At 44.5% G+C, this 21,000-nt stretch overlaps 1 protein-coding gene across 1 annotated transcript; it reads right to left on the bottom strand.

The window, feature by feature from the left end:
- Nucleotides 1–5,359: 5,359 nt before the first annotated feature.
- LOC137004255 (olfactory receptor 2K2-like) lies at nt 5,360–6,349 on the bottom strand. Its single transcript, XM_067364440.1, has one exon. The coding sequence runs from the start codon at nt 6,347–6,349 to the stop codon at nt 5,360–5,362; it is 990 nt and encodes a 329-aa protein (XP_067220541.1).
- Between the last annotated feature and the right edge of the window lie 14,651 nt (nt 6,350–21,000).

Genomic DNA, 21,000 nt, shown 5'->3' with positions numbered 1-21,000 from the left:
CAAGGAAACAACGCGATATCACGTGTGCAAGACCGGAGTTATTATTATTATTATTATTATTATTATTAACGGTAGCCAGTAGCCACGAATTGCCTGTGCGCTGATTTGCAGCGAAAACAAGAAAAAGAAAAGAAGAATATGGAGGAGGAAATGGTTGGGGAGACTGTGGATTGTGTGTTCTGTAACGAGAGTTAGAGGAAAATACATAACTTTTCAGTGTGCTGCTGTTGCGGATGGTCAAGCAAATGTTTGTGCTTTGTTTCTGTTTGATAGAATTGTAATGTTTATCTGAAACGAAGACATGCTCGCTGATATTGTGGTCTATAACTCCTCCCCGAACTCCCCGCTGCTCTGTATCTTGCTCTCTCATTGGCTGTCAGTCATCGCCGATGTAGTTTTCAGTCAGAACACTTTTGTTACGGATGCTGGTGTAGAGATGAGGCTGATACGGATTTCCACAATCAAACAATACTTTAATGAACACAAAGGCAGAGTACATCCAACATACGGTAACATAAACAGAGAACGGACGAGGAGTGAAGGGAGTGAGTGCAATATATGGGGAGTGCTGACAATAGAGTCCAGGTGCAGGTGATGAGTGACGATGAGGAGCTGACGAGGGAAGTGAGTGCAGGTGTGGAGAACAGGAGGATACTGGGAAATGGAGTCCAGGGAAACAAGGGATCTGTAACAGTACCTCCCCCTCCCGGTAGGCGCGTCCTCGCGCCGTAGATGTAACAACCGGGCGGGCGCCCTGGAGACCTCAAACCGGAGCAGGGGGAGGAGTAAACTGGAGTGGAGGTCTCCAGGGCAGGTCCAAAAACCATGGCGGGTCAGGAGCCGTGGGCAGCCATGGGGGGTCAGGGGCTGAAGGCAGCCATGGCGGGTCAGGTGCAGCGGGCAGCCATGGCGGGTCAGGTGCAGCGGGCAGACATGCAGCGGGAAGACATGGCGGGTCAGGTGCAGCGGGCAGACATGGCGGGTCAGGTGCAGCAGGCCGCCATGGCGGGTCAGGGACCGAAGGCTTCATGCCGTAGTGCCCAGGCGGCGCTGAAGGACCGGCGGGAGATGGCGGAACCAGCGGTCCGCCGACCGAAGCGCAGCCGGTGCTCCAGAAGGCCGCAGTGTAAGACAGACGACATACAACAAAGTGAACACTGGGGAGAGTGAGGAGGCCAACTGGAGCTGAGGGACGGAGTGACGGAGCGAAGACGGAGGAGTGCAGTCCAGAAGTGAGGGCAGGCCGACGAAGGAACAAGGTGTGAACGGGGGCAGGATGGAGACTGGTGACACTGGTGGACTGCTGGACAACGGTGGAGCAGAGGGAGGTTGGAGCCGGGGTGAAGGTAATCGCCCAGAGGTCCGAGGTGGAGATCTGGGCGAGGGGGCTTGAGGTGAAGGTTGGCTCGGCGGCGGCGGCTGGAGCTGAGGGCTCGTAGGCGGCGGCTGGAGCTGAGGGCTCGTAGGCGGCGGAGACTGGAGAACTTTGCTCGGCGGTGGAGACTGGAGAACTTTGCTCGGCGGCGGAGACTGGAGAACTTTGCTCGGCGGCGGAGACTGGAGAACTTTGCTCGGCGGCGGAGACTGGCGCTGCTTGCTCGGCGGAGACTGCCGCTGCTTGCTCGGCGGAGACTGGCGCTGCTTGCTCGGCGGAGACTGGAGAACTTGGCTCGGAGGAGACTGGAGAACTTGGCTCGGAGGAGACTGGAGAACTTGGCTCGGAGGAGACTGGAGAACTTGGCTCGGAGGAGACTGGAGAACTTGGCTCGGAGGAGACTGGGGTTGAGGGCCATTTCATCCCCTCAAAAACAATTAAAATCCCCACAGGCACTGGAGCTGGCTCTGTGGGGACTGGAGCTGGCTCTGGAGATACTGGAGCTGGCTCTGGAGATACTGGAGCGGGCTCTGGAGATACTGGAGCGGGCTCTGGAGATACTGGAGCAGGCTCTGGAGATACTGGAGCGGGCTCTGGAGACACTGGAGCGGGCTCTGGAGACACTGGAGCGGGCTCTGGAGACACTGGAGCGGGCTCTGGAGACACTGGAGCGGGCTCTGGAGACACTGGAGCGGGCTCTGGAGATACTGGAGCGGGCTCTGGAGATACTGGAGCGGGCTCTGGAGATACTGGAACGGGCTCTGGAGACACTGAAGCGGCTTGCTTCCTCCTCCTCCGCTTACGGGACCCAGTTGAGGATTGTGGGTCCCGTGTGGGGCAGGCAGGGAGTTCGCTGGAAAGGTGTGCGGAGGAAGCCGGAGGTTGACTAACTGGCCCGGCCAACCGTGTTTCTGGATGGACCGGACGACAACACTGATCCTGAACCTCTTCTACCAAGAATTTGGAGCCATTCAACCACAAAATTAAATTGATAGTATCGCTTAAGGAGAAACAAAAAACAGGTTCATCAAAACGGATAGTGTCGTCATCCAATCCATCCAAAAACAGGGAGATCAACTGAGCGTCGGGCCAGTTAGACAAGTAAGCAAGCTCAACGAACTCCTCCACATACCTCTCCAGCGAACGTCCTACCTGCAGGAGCCCGATAATGCGTTCGCTGGCTGTTAGGGTGAGAGGCGATGGATGAGCTGGATCCAGGGAGCTGGGGAAAGTCTCCATTTTTTTTCTCTGTGGAAATCCCAAGTTTTGGTCCGTTCTTCTGTTACGGATGCTGGTGTAGAGATGAGGCTGATACGGATTTCCACAATCAAACAATACTTTAATGAACACAAAGGCAGAGTACATCCAACATACGGTAACATAAACAGAGAACGGACGAGGAGTGAAGGGAGTGAGTGCAATATATGGGGAGTGCTGACAATAGAGTCCAGGTGCAGGTGATGAGTGACGATGAGGAGCTGACGAGGGAAGTGAGTGTGGAGTGTGGAGAACAGGAGGATACTGGGAAATGGAGTCCAGGGAAACAAGGGATCTGTAACAACTTTTCACACAGCAGGATTTTGAATCGCCGACAGGTCCAGATATTTAGCATGCCAAATATCTCACGGGCGTCGGCGACTCGACGGTGATTCTCTCAGATCGCGTCTTTGCTCATTCACACTGCGTGATTGGCACTCGCATGAACAAGCATCAATTTGCCTGTGATTTCGGGCATTTGCCGGTGATTTCTCAAAACCTGTCGGCAAGCCAAAATCGGGGCTAAAATCGTGCAGTTTGAACTCGGCTTAATATTGCAAAAATGTATAAAACAAAACATCCACTTAATGCACCTTTAATAGGAGTCCAATAATAACTCTGTGCTTATTATTAAACTAAACAAGCAGTTCGTTCTCATTGTTTGTGAATGTCAAGAAGTAATCAAAGTGACTTGAATTGCAAGGTCTATACAACCACTCACACACACACTTGTATATGTGGTTTATGGGGATTCTCCATAGACATAATGGTATTTATACTGTACAAACTGTATATTCTATCCCCTACCCTACCCCTAAAACTACCCATCACAGGAAACTTTCTGCATTTTTTAGTATGTTTTTTTTTCTGTTTTTTTTTTTTTTTAAGCTATTTGGTTTGCGAGGACACAGGAAGTGTCCTCATAAACATGTTTATGTTGTGATACCCATGTCATTATACACATTTGTGTCCTCAAACCATATATACATATATTGTGTGAATGCACCTTTAAACTTTATAATCTAAAGCTGAAAACACACAAAGCATTGTTTTTCTTAGCTCAAGTACACAGTAGTATTACTTTCAGCAATTATTGTAGGCTAGTATTCCTTATACAAGTGGTCCACCATGTGGACAAGATGATGCTATTGCATTTCCTAAAACAAGGCAAATGAATCTCAAGTCTGCATATCTATATGGGAGTTTTTATATCTAAATAAGTACAGTATCTCACCTTCTGTCAGAGCAATTGTATTTGCTATGTTAAAAAAAAAAAAAAAAAAAAAAAAAAACAAAGAAGACAAACATTAAATGAATCTCAAATATGCCAGCGATTAAGCTTTTAACAAGTAATATTAGAGAGATATTTTTAATTGTTTTATTATGGGCTGTCAGTAAGAACTAAAAGCAGACGTAAGGCTGCTAAATTTTAAAGCTTTATCTACAGTAAAGAGCCTTAAATCCTAAATTAAGAACACATTTGCTAAAGAAGAATAAATAAAGCTTGGGTCTAATTTAAAAGTGATGGAACAAAAGAACAACCCAAGCCAAAGATAACACTAGATGGTGACAAATCACCACTATATTAAGACTTTGTTTGGAAAGATGATTGAAATATAATGGATTTTTACATGACTGCGCACCAAATTAGAAATAATTGTGCATCATAGTATTCATTGTTCTGTTTTACTCTATAATTACTCTACTAAGGATAAATTACATTGTCATTTTGTGTATAACTGATCATTTTACAGAATTGTTTTCTTTTTTCTTTTTTTTTTCTTTTTTTCACACAATCGCTAGGACACATTTCTCAGTACGTAGGAGAACTGTGTGAAGAGTTTTGAAAAAGTGACCTAACCAAATTTCACCTTGGCACAGCAGTCAATTTCACATTCCAAATGCACTAAATCTACCAAAACACTTCAAACATGTCTCAAATCAACTCATTCCTCCAGAACACCAGCAAAGGTTTTCACCTAGCAAACACACTTTGTCAATCATAAAACACTGACCTAAAAAAAAAAAAAAAGTTTTCTTTTGTAAAGTTTCTTAACAAAACAAGAATAACACACTATTTTTGTTATAATTCACTACAGTTTGTAGTCATGCATTTTGTGCCAAAGCAACAATAAATGATCCACAGTTTAGCCCACATAGATTTCTGTTGTGCTTGTGGGAAGTTTTGAAAAAGTATTGAGAAATGTATTTCTCAATAAATGCAGTGGGTCCGAATGTCTAAGACCACATTACATTTTTTTTTTTTTTTTTTAAACAAATTATGTTTTCCCCTCAACCTTTAAACAAGAAAAAAAGTGTTATCCAGCATGTGAACTGCACTGTACAAAGATCAGATGTTCTTGTTTCAACTGAAGCATAGATTACTTGGAACATTCTCAAATGGTTTAGTGTCCATGCCAGCTTGAGCCCTCCTGTCAGGGACACATACTAAACACTAATTGTGACAATAAAGTTTTCCCTCAGATTGTTATGATGAAAATATAATCTACAATGAAAACCACTGTAGTATATTTAAAAAGAATGAACATTAGAAGTATTTCCAACAGTGGGACCAGAACTTTGGATCCTACTGTATAAAATCTGAAAGTAGACAAAACATTATGGAGGAGTATTTGCTTTTATTGATGTCTTTGGTTGTCTATAGCTTTACAAAGAATTCCACACACACAGACACAATGTGTGAATTTCATGATCTTTTCACAAAGATCATGAAATTGCAAATATTTTAGGTTCTTTTAGTTTTGATGTAAAATAACAGTTTGTTGACGCACACAGTCTCTGGGTTATTTTAACAGTACATTTTCTGATCTCTTTGGTTCGAACACCATATATTACTGGGTGCAAAAGTGGTGGCAAAAGTGTTACTTGGAATGATATAAAGACATTCATCTCACTAGACATAAGCACAGTCAATCTGTTATATATAACAGAAAAAACTGTGGCAATGGAATAGTTTATGAAGATTATCAAATGAGGAAGGCATGTTCCAAGTGCCTTGCTTTGACTATTTTTTGACACTTTTAAACTAACAGAAATTATTTTAACATAAGACAGCAATATCAGGAATGTAGGGAACACAGATAAACACACTATTATAAGTAAACCATATACATTGCTTAAAATGCCAAGACTACCCACACCACATGATATGTTAATGATTGAAAGATTATCACAAAATAGCTTATTAAGAGTACGGCTGCATAAGGGAATTCTTGATGTCAAATATATTTGACCAGCTATTGAGAAAACAGGAACCAAGTTGCTTAACATTAGCCACATTCTAATTTTACTGGGATTCATGATAATATGGTACTGTAAAGGCTTACAAATTGATACATACCTATCATAGGCCATTACTGTCAAAGTAGAGTAAGTGCAAGCAGCATAAATACTAAGCAAATAGACTTGGAGAAGACACCCCTCATACGAACTAGTGTGCCAATCAGTTAGGAGATTTGAAAGGACTTTTGGCCAAACAGCACTGCTTCCGAGCAGTCCGCTGCATATCAGGTTAAACAAAAATATATACATTGGCTTATGGAGACTTGATTCTAAATAGATAACAAGCATTATAAATATGTTTGCTAAGGTTGCAACTGAGTAAACTAAGAAAATAAAAATAGTCAATACATATTTGCGTGGACCCAGTGACTCATATGATGAAAATACCAGATCCAAACCAGTAGACTTGTTCATCCTTGAGGCTGGAAAAGCAAAGAATGAAACATGAAAACACAGTGTCATTGAATTACATATTAAATATTATAGTATTATTATTAATAAAAAGTTAAATCGTTGTTAAATTAAATATCTTAAAAAAATAAATAAATAAATAAAAATATCTATATTGCATGCCTTGTGTAACATGTAGGACCTGCAAATATAATACCCAACAAAAATTCCTGTTATACCTTATTGTAAATACTGACCAGGCTCTGTGTGCACTGCTAAATATTATATCTGGGCTCAGTACATGGACTGTTGTTTTATAAAGCCCTTTGCTGCTTGGCTGGAGATGAGGTTTGATTTGCAGAGATTTCTTTAGGGAGCAAATTCCCATCCCTGCATCTCGACTATTTTATTCTGTGCTTGGAGAAATGGAAAAAGGAATAACCTTAAAAATATCTTCTCTTTACAGGGTATACTTGCTAGAGGTCACTCAATAAACATAGGCCATAGAGGGTATGTTTCTAGAGATGAAATTACGTATGATATAAAAAAAAAAAAAAAAGTGACATCTGAAAAAAGAAGGAAAACAGTAAATGGAGGAAAAGGAACAGTTGTGTAGTATTTTCTCACTCAGGCCACCACAAAGTAGTAGTTTCACAAGTAGCACCAAATTAATATCGTAATATTTGGACACACATCACTTAAATCCCTTTTTGAGCTTGACATTTGATATTCAACAGTGTTTTGCTCTGCCTGCTCAATGCTCACCATTGTATGCAAACTGAACTGAGCTGGATGATGACATCACTGTTTACTCCAGTGCTGATATAGATAAATTAACTAAATTAATAACTATTGTTTCTAACATCAGAATTAATCAATGCTGAATTTACTTAAAATGGATACTGACACCATTTTCTTTAAGAGCTGGTGTGCAGCAAAATTTATAAAAAGTTATCACTGTAAAGCTGCTTTGACACAATCTGTATTGTTAAAAGTGCTTTATAAATAAATGTGACTTGACTTGACTTTGAGCTAGCAGTGGTCTTACTCATAGCAGGTTCAACAGCAGCTTTTTCTCATCTAAGGTGGGCCATAGAACCGTCAAGAGCCCTACATCTGTGGTGGTGCATGGCAAACCTAACCAGGCCCACCTTGTGGAGGCGGGCATGGCTGCAGTTCATTTAAGGATAACTGTAAGGACCAAGGTTAGAACAAGGCTGTTAAGGCCGAATATAGGAACAGAGCAACTACAATACACTCACTCACCGTACATCATCCTGGGATGCCCCTGGTTAACACAACATCTACCTCAAGTCCAATGGAACACCGGGGAAATCCTGAAATGGGGTGACAACTGTTTTCATTCCTGCCTGTCTCCGATCAAGAAGCCAAATGCAATCTACCTCCTTCCATTCCAAGTATGTCCCTCTTCTTTCAACTTCCATTGAAAGTCCAGAAACTGATAAAAAGTTTGAAATTCCTCCAGAATACCGGGCGTTCCAGGATGTGTTCAGTAAGTGATTGGCTACCCAACTTCCACCTCATCGGCCATGGGACTGTGCCATTGACCTGCTACCTGAGGAGTACGTCAAAGAAGCCCTTAACCAGTGATTCATCCATCCATCAACTTCCCCTGCCACTTCAAGCCTCTTCTTCATGGCCAAGAAGGACGGAGGCTTGAGGCCGTGCATTGACTACCGTCATCTGAGCTTCCAGACAGTTAAGTTCAGCTATCTTCTTCCTCTGGTCCCAGCAGCTCTGGAACAGCTGCAGGGAGCTTGTATCTTCTCCAAGCTGGACCTGAGGAGTGCATACAACCTCATTCATATATCCGCTGGAGGATGAATGGAAGACTGCCTTCGTTACACCATCTGGCCACTATGAATACCGGGTTATGCCATATGGCCTGTCCAACTCTCCCTCCGTGTTCCAGAACTATATGAATGAGGTGTTTGGGAAGTTTACTCTACCAGTTCGTCATAGTTTACATCGATGATATCCTCATCTACTCCCGGAACCTGGCCGAACATCGGCAACACGTCTCCCAGGTCCTCGAGAAGCTTCGTGAACATCTATACCTCAAGCTGGAGAAGTGCGAGTTCCATACCACCTCTGTTCACTTCCTCGGCTACATCATCAATCAACACGGCATTGAGATGGACAAGAGGAAGGTGGACACCATCCGCAACTGGCCCCTTCCATCAACTGTCAAAGAGTTGCAACGTTTCCTAGGATTTGCCAATTTCTACAGACGTTTCATTCACAACTACAGCCTTCTCAGTGCACCCCTCACATTGCTTCTCAAAGGCCAGCCCAAGTCTCTGTCCTGGAATCCATCTGCCCGAGAAGCCTTCCATCAGCTCCAAGAAGCTTTCCTCACCGCTTCAATTCTGGTCCATCCGAACTCAGAACTTCCTTTCATTGTGGAGGTGGAGGCCTCATCCACTGGGGTCGGAGCGGTATTGTCCCAGTGGGAGGGTGAACCACCACAACTCAATCCATGTGCCTTTTTCTTGAAGAAGCTTTCCTCGGCGGAGCCGAACTATGACATCGGTAACAGGGAACTGCTCACCATAAAGTTAGCCTTGGAGGAAAGGAGACACTGGCTGGAGGGAGCATTTCACCTGTTTGAAATCATCACTGACCACCGCAACCTAGAGTACCAAATCTCGTTGGGCCCTATTTTTCACAAGGTTCAACTTCATCATTACCTACCATCCAGGAAATAAGAATGGTAAAGATGATGCTCTCTCCTGTCTGTTCCAGCCTGATCCTGAAAACATGGACCCTGAAACCATCCTCACTCCAGCCATGATCGTATGTCCCATCCATTGGACCATCAACCAGCAGATCTGCTGTTGAACCTGCTCCATCGGGAGGTCCTGAGGGGCATCTCTACATTCCCCCAGCACATCGTCAGCCCCTCATGGACTTAGCTCACTCCTCTCCGGGCTCTGAACACCCAGGTAGTTCACGTACCCTCTCGCTCCTGCAGCAACAGTACTGGTGGCTATCTATGCCCCAGGATGTCTCCAGACACATCAAAGGATGCTCAGTTTGTGCCGTTGATGACACTCCTAGGAAGCTCCCAGAGGGTAAACTTCTTCTGCTACCCATACCACAAAGACCTTGGACTCACCTGGGGATAGATTTCATGACGGATCTCCCACCTTCCAACAATTTCACCTGCATCTTTGTGATTGTGGACCATTTCTCAAAATCCTGCAAGCTCATTTCCCTAAAGGGTTTGCCTACAGCACTAGAGGCCACGGAGGCCCTATTCAACCGTGTGTTTCATCATTTTGGAATCCCTAAAGATATCATCTCGGACCGTGGCCCGCAGTTCATATCTTGTGTCTGGAAGGCTTTCTTCAAGCTCATAGGAGTGTCAGTCAGCCTGTCCTCAGGATACCACCAACAGACCAACGGCCAGACTGAGTAGAAGATCCAGGAGATCAGGAGATACCTGCGGGTATATTGCCACCAGAACCAGGACAGCTGGAGCCAATTCCTGCCCTGGGTGGAGTATGCCCAGAATTCCCTCTGACAGACCACCACAGGGCTCACCCCATTTCAGTGCGTACTAAGCTTCCAACCTCCACTCTTCCCGTGGTCGGGTGAGCCCTCCGAGGTTCCAGCTGTCAACCACTGGTTCCAGCAGAGTGAGAGAATGTGGGACTCAGCTCATGTACATCTCCAACAGTTAGTTCGAAGACACAAGCGGCAAGTGAATGCCAGAAGAAGCCCAACTCCACAGTACTAACCTGGCCAGAAGGTATGGCTTTCTACCCAGGACATCCATTTCTGACTGCCTTGTCATAAGCTGAGTCCCCTGGCTCAACTTACCACCTCAGTATCATATATCACCTTCATTCAAAGGCCTCCATTCCCCTAGGCTGTAGAAACCGATTAATCTGAATTCAGTGAATGAGATATTTTGTGCAGGAAGGTCCTTCATGCTGTAAAACTCTTATGTGCACACAGTGTCCTGTTAAAAAAAATGAAGCTAATGAAACTAAGAAGAGAATGTATACAGTAATTGATCAAGTTTCACTTCTTACGATATCAATATACAGCATTGTCATGTAAGTTACTGTGCCAACAAATATCTCTGTAGTGGAAGCAAAACTCTCTAATATTACTTGTTTAAAGCTTAATCGCTGTCATATTTGAGATTCATTTAATGTTTTGTTTTGTTTTGTTTAACATAGCAAATATAATTGCTCTAACAGAAGGTGAGATACTATACTTATTTAGATATAAAAACTCCCATATAGATATGCAGGCCTGAGATTCATTTGCCTTGTTTAAGTAAATGCAATAGCATCATCTTGTCCACATGGTGTGAAAAAAAAAAAAAAAAAAAAACCTAATAAAAGTCAAAAATATAGTGTAGGGTGTATGTTTTAGTTATAACTTTGCTGTTTAAAAATCTAATATCATTTTGCCCTTTTAATACAAATGTTTCATTATGACACATACTGACACAATTTAATGTGTGCATGTGTGTTCTTGTATATATGGTTTATGAGGACACAAATGCGTATAATGACATGGGTATCACAACGTAAACATGTTCATGAGGACACAAAAATTGGGCTGGGTGATGACACTATTATCTTCTTCAGAGCTGCTTTATAGCTGAATCAAATTTGTTTAATAACTGATACCTTTTGCAGTTGAACTTGTTTCATAATTGATAACTGAATCAACACTGAACTGACTTGAGCGGAATAAATGACACTATTATCTTTTTAGAGCTGCTTAAAATCTTCACTAGAATTTAAATTTCTGCCATTCACAATTCAAAACATTTTAGTCTGTTAGAGAATGCTTTTTGCTATCAATTTAAGTATATGCTTTCAGAATTGTTTAACTCACTCTCAAAAACATTGTGCTGTTCCATATGAACATTGATAAGTTAACCAGTCCTGTCAGTACTTCCTGGAAAATGACAATCCTACATCAGAAGCTGACAGAAGTCTGTCTAATTCACTTAATATCTTATAGGTTACAAGTTTGTCAGGCTACTATCCACATTAGACTCAAACACTTTTTTTTTTTTTTTCTCCTTAAATATCTTTTAAGATGTGCATTGCGTTTGTGATTGTTTTGACTGTTGATCACAAAAATTCTAGAACTTGGAAAATAATTTGACAACAACTGTAGTACAATGATAAGGCAAAATGAGATTAGCTCTGTGGGAGTAGCACACAAACTCCTGGGAATGCAACAGTGTATTTAGAGGCCATGATATGTGTCAAACTTTCAATTTACTCTAAAAGTAAGAAAAGACATCTAATCTGAAAATATATAAAAGGTTTATATTCAGCAATTTAATGAGGGGAGCACATTGATGAGTGTAGGTACAGTTACTATATCATGTTTACTCAGCTATATGTGAATTTTATGCTTGCCATATGATGCGCCATTCATTGTACTTTATCACAGTATAACAATCCAAAAACCATCAAAATTAAGGTAAAAGTTTTTTTTTTTTTTTTGTCAGAAACAATGGATATTTTGAATTGTTTTATTATGGGCTGTCAGTAAGAACTAAAAGCAGAGGTTAGGCTGCTAAATTTTAAAGCTTTATCTACAGTAAAAAGCCTTAAATCCTAAATTAAGAACACACTTACTAAAGAAAGAAATAAAGCTTGGGTCTAATTTAAAAGTGATGGAACAAAATAACAACAACCCAAGCCAAAGATAACACTAGATGGTGACAAATCACCACTATATTAAGACATTTGTTTGGAAAGATTATTGAAATATGGGGGTTCCCTTTCGTGGGAACTATCGACGCTACGTCAATGACGTGATGGGAACCCTCTGCATTTCGTGTTCGTGAAGCACCTCTGTATCCAACCAATGAGAAGATGTGACGTCAGAGGCGGGTGACGTCACGGACCAGGAAACTATAAAGCATACCCAGAAACAGAGAACGCCAGCTTCTGTTGTCTTCAGCAAGCACTATCTGTATCTTGTCTGTCTTATTTACTGTTGTTTGTCCCTGCACATTGCATACACTCATCTCTTCGTCTGAGGACAAGAGTTTCACAGTCACAAAATAAGACAAATATATATATATATAAATGGCGGAAAAGCAGCAAAACTTTACTAAGTGTGTTCCTCCCTGTCCGCGCTTCATTACGGACGGGGATACACACGATATGTGTGTAAAATGCCTGGGAGTTGAGCACGCACAGGCAGCTCTCGAGGGAGCTGTCTGTGTGCACTGCGAGCGGCTCACTCTCAGAGTGCTGCGTTCACGCCGGGCGCTCTTTGAGGAGGGCGCAGCGGCGAGTGTTCCCCGCGGGTCCGGTCCCGCTGCTGCTGAGGCACAGCGAAGGCTGCACTCGTGGGGTTCACAAATGGATTTAGCAGAGGGGGGAGAGACGGGTCCTGCCCTATCGCTCCCCTTACCTGCTGAACCCAGTGTCTCTCCTCTGGTGGCGGAAGCACGCGCTGCGGTTTCTTCCCCCCGGAGAGAGACACCGGCACTCAACATGTCTTCCTCCGAGGAGGTTGATGTGGAGGGTGCCGAAGAAGGAGATGAGGGACCGCCATCCTCATCTCCAGCGCACGAGGAGCTTTTGGAGGTAGTGACCAGGGCAGTTGAAAAGTTAAACATAGACTGGCCCGTAGAAAAAAGAGAAAATCAACCTAAAAGCAAGCTTGATGAAAGATTTCTTCCAGCGCGGTCACTACCCCAGCACCGGGGTCTGCCGTTCTTTCCCGACCTCCACACCGAGGTGTCGAGGTCGTGGAAGAGACCAGTTCAATACCGTGTTTACAGCCCCCAAACATCATTATACAGTAACATCATGGGGCTGAAACACCACGGCTATGGGGCGATGCCTCGGGTGGAAGAGACGTTCGCGAGCTATCTCTCTCCCGAGTCTGCATCGTCCCTTAAGACCCCGACGTTGCCCACTAAGCCATTAAAAACAACCTCCAGCTTAGTGGGCAAGGCTTATTCGGCGGCAGGTCAAGCGGCGGCATGCCTGCATACTATGTCTATCTTGCAGGCATACCAAGCCGACCTGCTGGGGGAAATAGATGAGAGTGGGGAAGCATCATTTGAAGCCATTCATGAACTTAGAAAGGCAACAGATCTAGCTCTCCGGGCCACCAAGGAGACGGCCAAATCAATCGGCCGCTCTATGGCAGCCCTGGTGGCCACGGAGAGGCATCTATGGCTTAATTTATCCGACATCAAAGAAAAGGATAAAAACGTCCTGATGGATGCGCCGCTGTCTCCTGCTGGCCTGTTCGGCGACGCAGTGACATCTGTCGTCGACAGGCTTCAGGAGACACGCAAACAGTCAGCGGCGTTCCAAAAGTTTCTCCCCCGTCGCTCTCATCCCCCCGAGACTGCTGGGCGGGAGCAGTCTCGGCCGATAGCCAGCTCCTCGGCGCACAGGGCGCAGCAGAAAGCCAGTGTGGCCACCCGGGCTCCCCCGCAGAAAGCTTGGGGACCGGGGCGGTCAGCACAGGCGATGCCTTCCGGGGGTAGGACGGATCTGAGGACCGTCATTATCTCCCGGAAGGCTTCCAAGAAAAGGTCCTGACGCCAATCATTTGGGACCTTTGAGGGCAGTCCCCTCCGGGGTAATTCAATTATCATCTCGGGCGCCCATTCTACCCCGGTGCCCTCAGGGGGCCGTCCTGCCAACCCTGCCACCCAGCGTGCGTCAGGGCGCAGCGGTCTCCACCGATCCTCCGAGGGGGATCGGTCAGCGCTCGATTCGTTTGTCTGCCGGTGCGCCGCGCCACATGAACGAGCCAAGTGCTCAAAAAACACCAGAGACCAGTCTCGAGAGACTGGTTCCCTTAGTAGAATATATGGAAGAATGGAAACGTCTCCCGAACATTTCGAAATGGGTGCTGCTCATGATACAACAGGGTTACAGAATTCAGTTCGGTTCTCGACCGCCCAAGTTCAATGGGGTTCTCCACACAGTGGTAGCCCCAGAGCAGTCTCTGGTGATGGAACAAGAAGTTACGACGCTTTTGCAAAAAGGAGCTATAGAGAGGGTTCCTCCTCCCAGCAAAATGTCAGGCTTTTACAGCCGCTACTTCATTGTTCCAAAGAAGGATGGAGGGTTGCGTCCGATCATAGATTTACGTGTGTTAAATCGATCTGTAAAAAAGTTGAAGTTCAAAATGCTCACACTCAAACAGATTATCCCACAGATCAGGTCAGAGGACTGGTTTGTGGCAATAGATCTGAAAGACGCCTATTTCCATGTATCCATCCATCCTTCTCACAGGAAGTTCCTCAGGTTCGCTTTCAGGGGCGAAGCTTACCAATACAGGGTCCTTCCTTTCGGCCTATCTCTATCACCCCGCACGTTCACGAAGTGCGTGGATGCAGCGCTGGCTCCGCTGAGACTCCAGGGCATCCGCGTACTGAACTATATCGACGATTGGTTGATACTAGCTCAAACAGAGCGACTAGCAGTTCAACATCGAGATGTTGTTCTGTCACACATAAAGAAGCTTGGGTTGAGACTCAATGCCAAAAAGAGTGTGCTGGTCCCGAGTCAGGTTGCGAATTATCTAGGTGTAATCTGGGATTCCACCACGATGCAGGCGCAATTGACTCCTGCTCGTGTGAATGCCATTCTCGGGGCCGTGAATGGGGTGAAGTTAGGCCAGTCACTCACTGTAAAACAGTTTCAGAGACTGCTGGGTCTGATGGCAGCTGCGTCCAACGTTATTACTATTGGCCTTCTGCACATGAGACCCTTACAGTGGTGGCTTAGGACCAAGGGGTTTTCCCCGAGGGGAAATCCTTTTCGCATGATCAAAGTCACGCGGCGATGCCTTCGTGCTCTGGTCATGTGGAAAAAGCCTTGGTTCCTGTCCCAAGGACCCGTGATGGGAACTCCTCGTCGTCGCGTAATGCTAACGACAGATGCTTCCCTCACGGGCTGGGGGGCGATCATGAGTGGTCGCTCAGCTCAGGGTCTCTGGGAGGACCACCAGCTCTCCTGGCACATAAATCGGCTGGAGATGATGGCGGTGTTTCTAGCTCTAAAACACTTCCTCCCAGACCTGAGGGGAAACCATGTGTTGGTCCGCACGGACAACACTACGGTGGTCTCATATATCAACCACCAGGGGGGCTTGCGGTCTCGCCTGCTATGCAATTTGGTCAGCCGCATCCTCCTGTGGGCCCAGGGAAAACTCCTTTCACTGAAAGCGGCATATATTCCCGGGCGGTTGAATGTGGGAGCAGACGCCCTGTCGAGGCAGGGCGCGAGGCCGGGGGAATGGAAACTCCACACCGAGGTGGTGGAGTTGATATGGAAAGTCTACCGACGAGCTCAAGTCGATCTATTTGCCACAGAGGAGTCAACTCAGTGCCCTCTGTGGTACTCTCTGGAGCACCCAGCACCCCTAGGGCTGGATGCTATGCTACAGACGTGGCCGAGGCTACGTCTGTACGCATTCCCCCCAGTCTCGTTGCTCCCGGGAGTTCTGGACAAGGTTCGCCAGGAAAGGGCCGACATAATACTGGTGGCTCCTTACTCGCCGACAAGAATATGGTTTGCAGACCTAATATCTCTCCTTCACGGCTCTCCAATGGAGCTTCCTCTCAGACAGGACCTCCTGTCTCAAGCAGGCGGCACGATTCTCCATCCCCGCCCAGAAATGTGGAAGCTATGAGTCTGGCCTCTGAGGGGGCAAGGCTCATAGAATCTGGTCTCCCAACCGAGGTTGTGGAGACCATCCTTCAATCCAGAGCTCCCTCCACGAGGAAGCTGTATATGTACAAGTGGAAACTGTTCGCCACATGGTGTGGCCAGCGTAATATGGACCCCGTCCACTCTCCTATTAGCTGTGTGCTACAATTCCTTCAGGAAAAATTTTCAGAAGGCTTAACCCCTTCAACATTGAAGGTATATATTGCAGCCATCTCGGCTTATCATAACCCTGTAGGGGGCTCCTCGGTGGGTCGAGACCCCCTAGTCATACGCTTCCTCTGAGGCCTGCGGTGCGCACAAAAACTCCGACCTGGGACTTATCTATTGTGCTCCAAGGGTTAGCTGAGGCTCCCTTCGAACCAATAGAAGAAGTGTCAGATAAATTTCTAACACTAAAAACAGTCTTTCTGTTGGCAATTTCTTCCTTGAAAAGGATTGGTGATTTGCAAGCACTGTCAGTTGCTCCATCATGCTTAGAATTTGCGCCTGGTATGATCAAGGCTTTCTTACATACTAGACCGGGCTACGTGCCAAAGGTCCCCACTAGAGTCCCAGGTCCCATTGTACTGGAGGCTTTCTGTCCTCCACCATTTGAAAATCAGGATCAGGAAAAACGTAATCTGCTTTGCCCTGTGAGGGCGCTGGATGCCTACACCCACAGAGCTGCCCTGTGGAGAAAAACAGATCAATTATTTGTATGTTACGGGTCCCCTAGAAGAGGGGGCCCAGCATCCAAGCAGAGGATGAGCAAGTGGGTGGTCGAGGCCATCTCACTTGCATATAAAGCAGTGGGACAGCCATGTCCCTTAGCCGTTAGAGCTCATTCTACAAGAAGTATGGCCGCTTCTAAAGCTCTTCTGTCAGGAGTGTCTCTGGACGACATATGTGGTGCAGCTGGATGGTCATCCCAGCACACTTTCATCAGATTTCATAATCTTAATATAAGTTCTACTCCAGGTTCCTTGGTCTTGCAAGATAGCAGCCAGGCACTTGAAGATACGGCGTAGTTGGGACAGCGTTCCCATCACGTCATTGACGTAGCGTCGATTGTTCCCACGAAAGGGAACGTCTCGGGTTACGAGTGTAACCCCTGTTCCCTGAGTAAGGGAACGAGACGCTACGTCGCGTTGCCGTACCTCCTTCATACCTGGAGCGCTTTGCTTCAGACATATTCCAGAAGCTGGCGTTCTCTGTTTCTGGGTATGCTTTATAGTTTCCTGGTCCGTGACGTCACCCGCCTCTGACGTCACATCTTCTCATTGGTTGGATACAGAGGTGCTTCACGAACACGAAATGCAGAGGGTTCCCATCACGTCATTGACGTAGCGTCTCGTTCCCTTACTCAGGGAACAGGGGTTACACTCGTAACCCGAGACGATTTTTATATGACTCTGCAACAAATTAGAAATAATTGTGCATCGTAGTATTAATTGTTCTGTTTTACTCTATAATTACTCTCAGTATAATTATATTGTCTGTTGTGAATTACTGATCATTTATTTATTTATTTATTTATTTATTTTTACACAATTGCTAGGAAGCATTTCTCAGTACTTGGGTCACTTTTTCCAAAAGTCTTCACACAGTTCTCCTAACCAAATTTCACCTTGGCACAGCAGTTACAGTGTTTTACAGACGCTAGGACACATTTCTCAATACTTAGGTCACTTTTGCAAAACTCTTCACACAGTTCTCCTAACCAACTTTCATCTTGGCAAAGCAGTTAATTTCACATTCAAAATGTACTACAACTACCAAAACACTTTATTCAGGTCTCAAATCAACTTATTCTTTCAGAACATTAGCAAAGGTTGACAGCCGACAAACACACTTTGTCACCCACAAAACAATGACCTAAAAAACACTAACAACATGTAGCATTATACAATGTTTTCTTGTGTAAAACAAGGACACATTTCTGTTTATAATTCACTGCAATATATGTTACTGGAATGAATCGGACATGATGCAGAATTTGTCAATATTTTATCTTTTATTTATTTTTATAAGTTTTTATAATTCCAAAATACAAGAATTTGTATACACACAATCCACTGATACAGATACAATTCAATTGTTTTTATAGCATTTAATTTTAAGATTTAACATATATTTCATTACAGTTTTTTACAGACGCTAGGACACAATTCTCAATACTTAGGTCACTTTTGCAAAACTCTTCACACAGTTCTCCTAACCAACTTTCAGCTTGGCAAAGCAGTTCATTCCACATTCAAAATGCACTACAACTACCAAAACACTTTATCCAGGTCTCAAATAAACTCATTCTTCCAGAGCACTAGCAAAGGTTGACAGCCGACAAACACACTCTGTCACCTACAAAACAATGACCTAAAAAACACTAACAACATGTAGCATTATACAACGTTTTCTTGTGTAAAACAAGGACACATTTCTGTTTATAATTCACTGCAATATATGTTACTGGAATAAATCAGATATGATGCAGAATTCGTCTACATTTTATGTCGTTTATTTATTTATTTTTTTTGCACTGAGTAATTTCAAAATACAAGAATTTGTGTACACACCATCCACTGATACAGATACAATTCAATTGTTTTTTATAGCATTTATTTTTAAGATTTAAAATATATTTCATTAAAATATTACTGTAGGAATGTAGCAAATTGCTGTCTTATTCAGTTTTGTATTATGTTATTGTTTTGAACATAAGTTTAACAGTTTTGAAAACAGTATGTAAGCATGTGCAAACTGGCCTGTACATACAAAGAGTTTTGGCAGTTGTTGTGTCTGAGTGAGAAAAGAATTCATGAAATTTGAGAGATGTAGTCATTGAATGCATTTTGTGCCAAAACAATGATAATTGATCCTCAGTTTAGCCCACATAGACTTCTGTTGTGCTCACTGTGTGAAGAGTTTTGCAAAAGTGACCTAAGTATTGAGAAATGTGTCCTAGCGTCTGTAAAAAACTCAAAACGGTTATCACTTTTAACACAGGCTGTCTCATGTTCAAAACATTGCATTGTGCATTCACATCTTTAAAGAAATCTTACACTTGCACAATCATTGGTTCAAAACACAAATTTACTGTGAAATACCATTCAAACATAACTATAGATGACCCACACACAAACAACAGGTTCTCATCTACATCACAATGGATGTTTACACTAGCCAAACATCTTGGAAAAAACCTTCGGGCATGGCGAATCCAGGCCTGACACTGGTCTGCTGTGATGTCATTGCAGGCATCATCCATGGCCTGGAGAAGAGTGACTTGTTCATGAGGGTGCCTATCATGAACCTTCCATCTCCATGCGGAGAAAAATTCCTCAATCGGGTTAAGGAAGGGAGTGTATGGGTTAAATACAGGGTGGTAAATTGTGCATGGGCCTGAAACCATGCTTGCACCACATGAGCATGATGGAACCTGACATTGTCCCACACAATGACATAGGTCACACCTTCAGATCTACAAACCTGATCGAGCTCATCAAGAAAGGTGACAAGGAGAGCTGCATTATAGGTCTGATTATAGGTATGAGGTCTGCGTCCCACCACACCATCTTCTGATATAGCCGCACACACGGTAATGTTGGCCCCACATTGTCCAGGTACTTGGATGGTTGCCCGGTGGCCAATGAAATTCTGACCTCTCCTCCTTGTCTTGGCCAGATTAAAACCTGCCTCATCCAAATATATGAATTTGTGATGGTCATCATCAGCATCCAGCTCCTCTAAAAATAAATTTTGGAAAGTGATTTAGAGATTACTGTACAATGTAGAATTTTTGGGAATGTTTTTACAACAGCCATCTTGAAACTGAACTTACCTGAACATACTCAGTCCTCATTTGCTTCACTCTGTCTACATTTCTTTCGAAAGGCACATGGTATAGTTGTTTTGTAGATACCTGGTGCCTTTTCAGTATGCGTGAAATAGTCGGCAAACTTATGGATCCCACATTGCTGAACATGTCTTTGTCCAAGATATGCTGGCAAATTTCTGTAAGGCGAATATCATTTCTGGCCCGAACCAAATCGACCACAGCCTGCTCTTGTTGGTCAGTTAAAATTTTGCCTCTGCCTCCACTATTTGGCCTGGTCACAATTCTACAGGGAACATTAGAGTAAGAAGACACTTGGTCACATCACCTATTCTGTGATACACATTGGTATGTAGTCATTTGATAATTGAGAGTAGCATAATGTTTAGTGCATGCTGAAAACTTACCGGTTTTCATTGCGGAAAGTTCTGATTATTGAGGCCACGGTTGACCTTCTGAGGTTTGGCTGTATCATTGTAGCCGCTTCAGTCATTGTCATGCCATAATTTATGACATGGTCTACAACTATTGCCCGAATTTCATTGGACACTCTATGCTGTTGCTGCCGCTGTCTTGGTCCATGACCTTGTCCTCTACCACATTCCCCCACACCTCTCAAACGAGGCCCACGACCACCTCTTAGGGTGCTTTCACATTAGCACTTTTGCTGCGCACCCGGGTTCGATTGACGTCAGAGTTTGGTACATTTGGATGATGTGAACACAGTCTTCTGAACTCGGGTGCGCACCCACGAACCGTACCCGAGTCCGCTTAAAAAGGGTGGTCTGGGGTGCGGTTCAAGTGAACTCCGGTACGGTTCGCTTCTGATATGAATGCAAACGTACCAAATTGCGGAAGTGAACCGCTATTAATGCCGTATTATTTGATAAAAATGTGTGTTTGTGTGTGTGTTTAACTCACTTTCCCAACGAGCGTGACTGACCTGCTGCAAGCAGAGAGCTGTAGTGTAGCCTTTCTTATTTCTGCTCACCTTCCGTACTTCAGTCGCGGCAGATAGAGGCAAGTGTCGTTATGAACAAAACCAACGGTTCAAAAACAAAAATATGAAAGTGAGGAGAGCAACGTTATGCATTTTGCCGCCTTCTCCTGCGCCGTCGTTACTAAGCAAACAGCTGCTGGTTTGATGA

This window comes from Chanodichthys erythropterus, chromosome 17 (assembly GCF_024489055.1).
Source record: "Chanodichthys erythropterus isolate Z2021 chromosome 17, ASM2448905v1, whole genome shotgun sequence".
Classification (NCBI taxonomy): Eukaryota; Metazoa; Chordata; class Actinopteri; order Cypriniformes; family Xenocyprididae; genus Chanodichthys; species Chanodichthys erythropterus.
The sequence above is the reverse complement of the archived record's forward strand: the minus strand, read 5'-3'. Positions and strand labels throughout refer to the sequence as shown.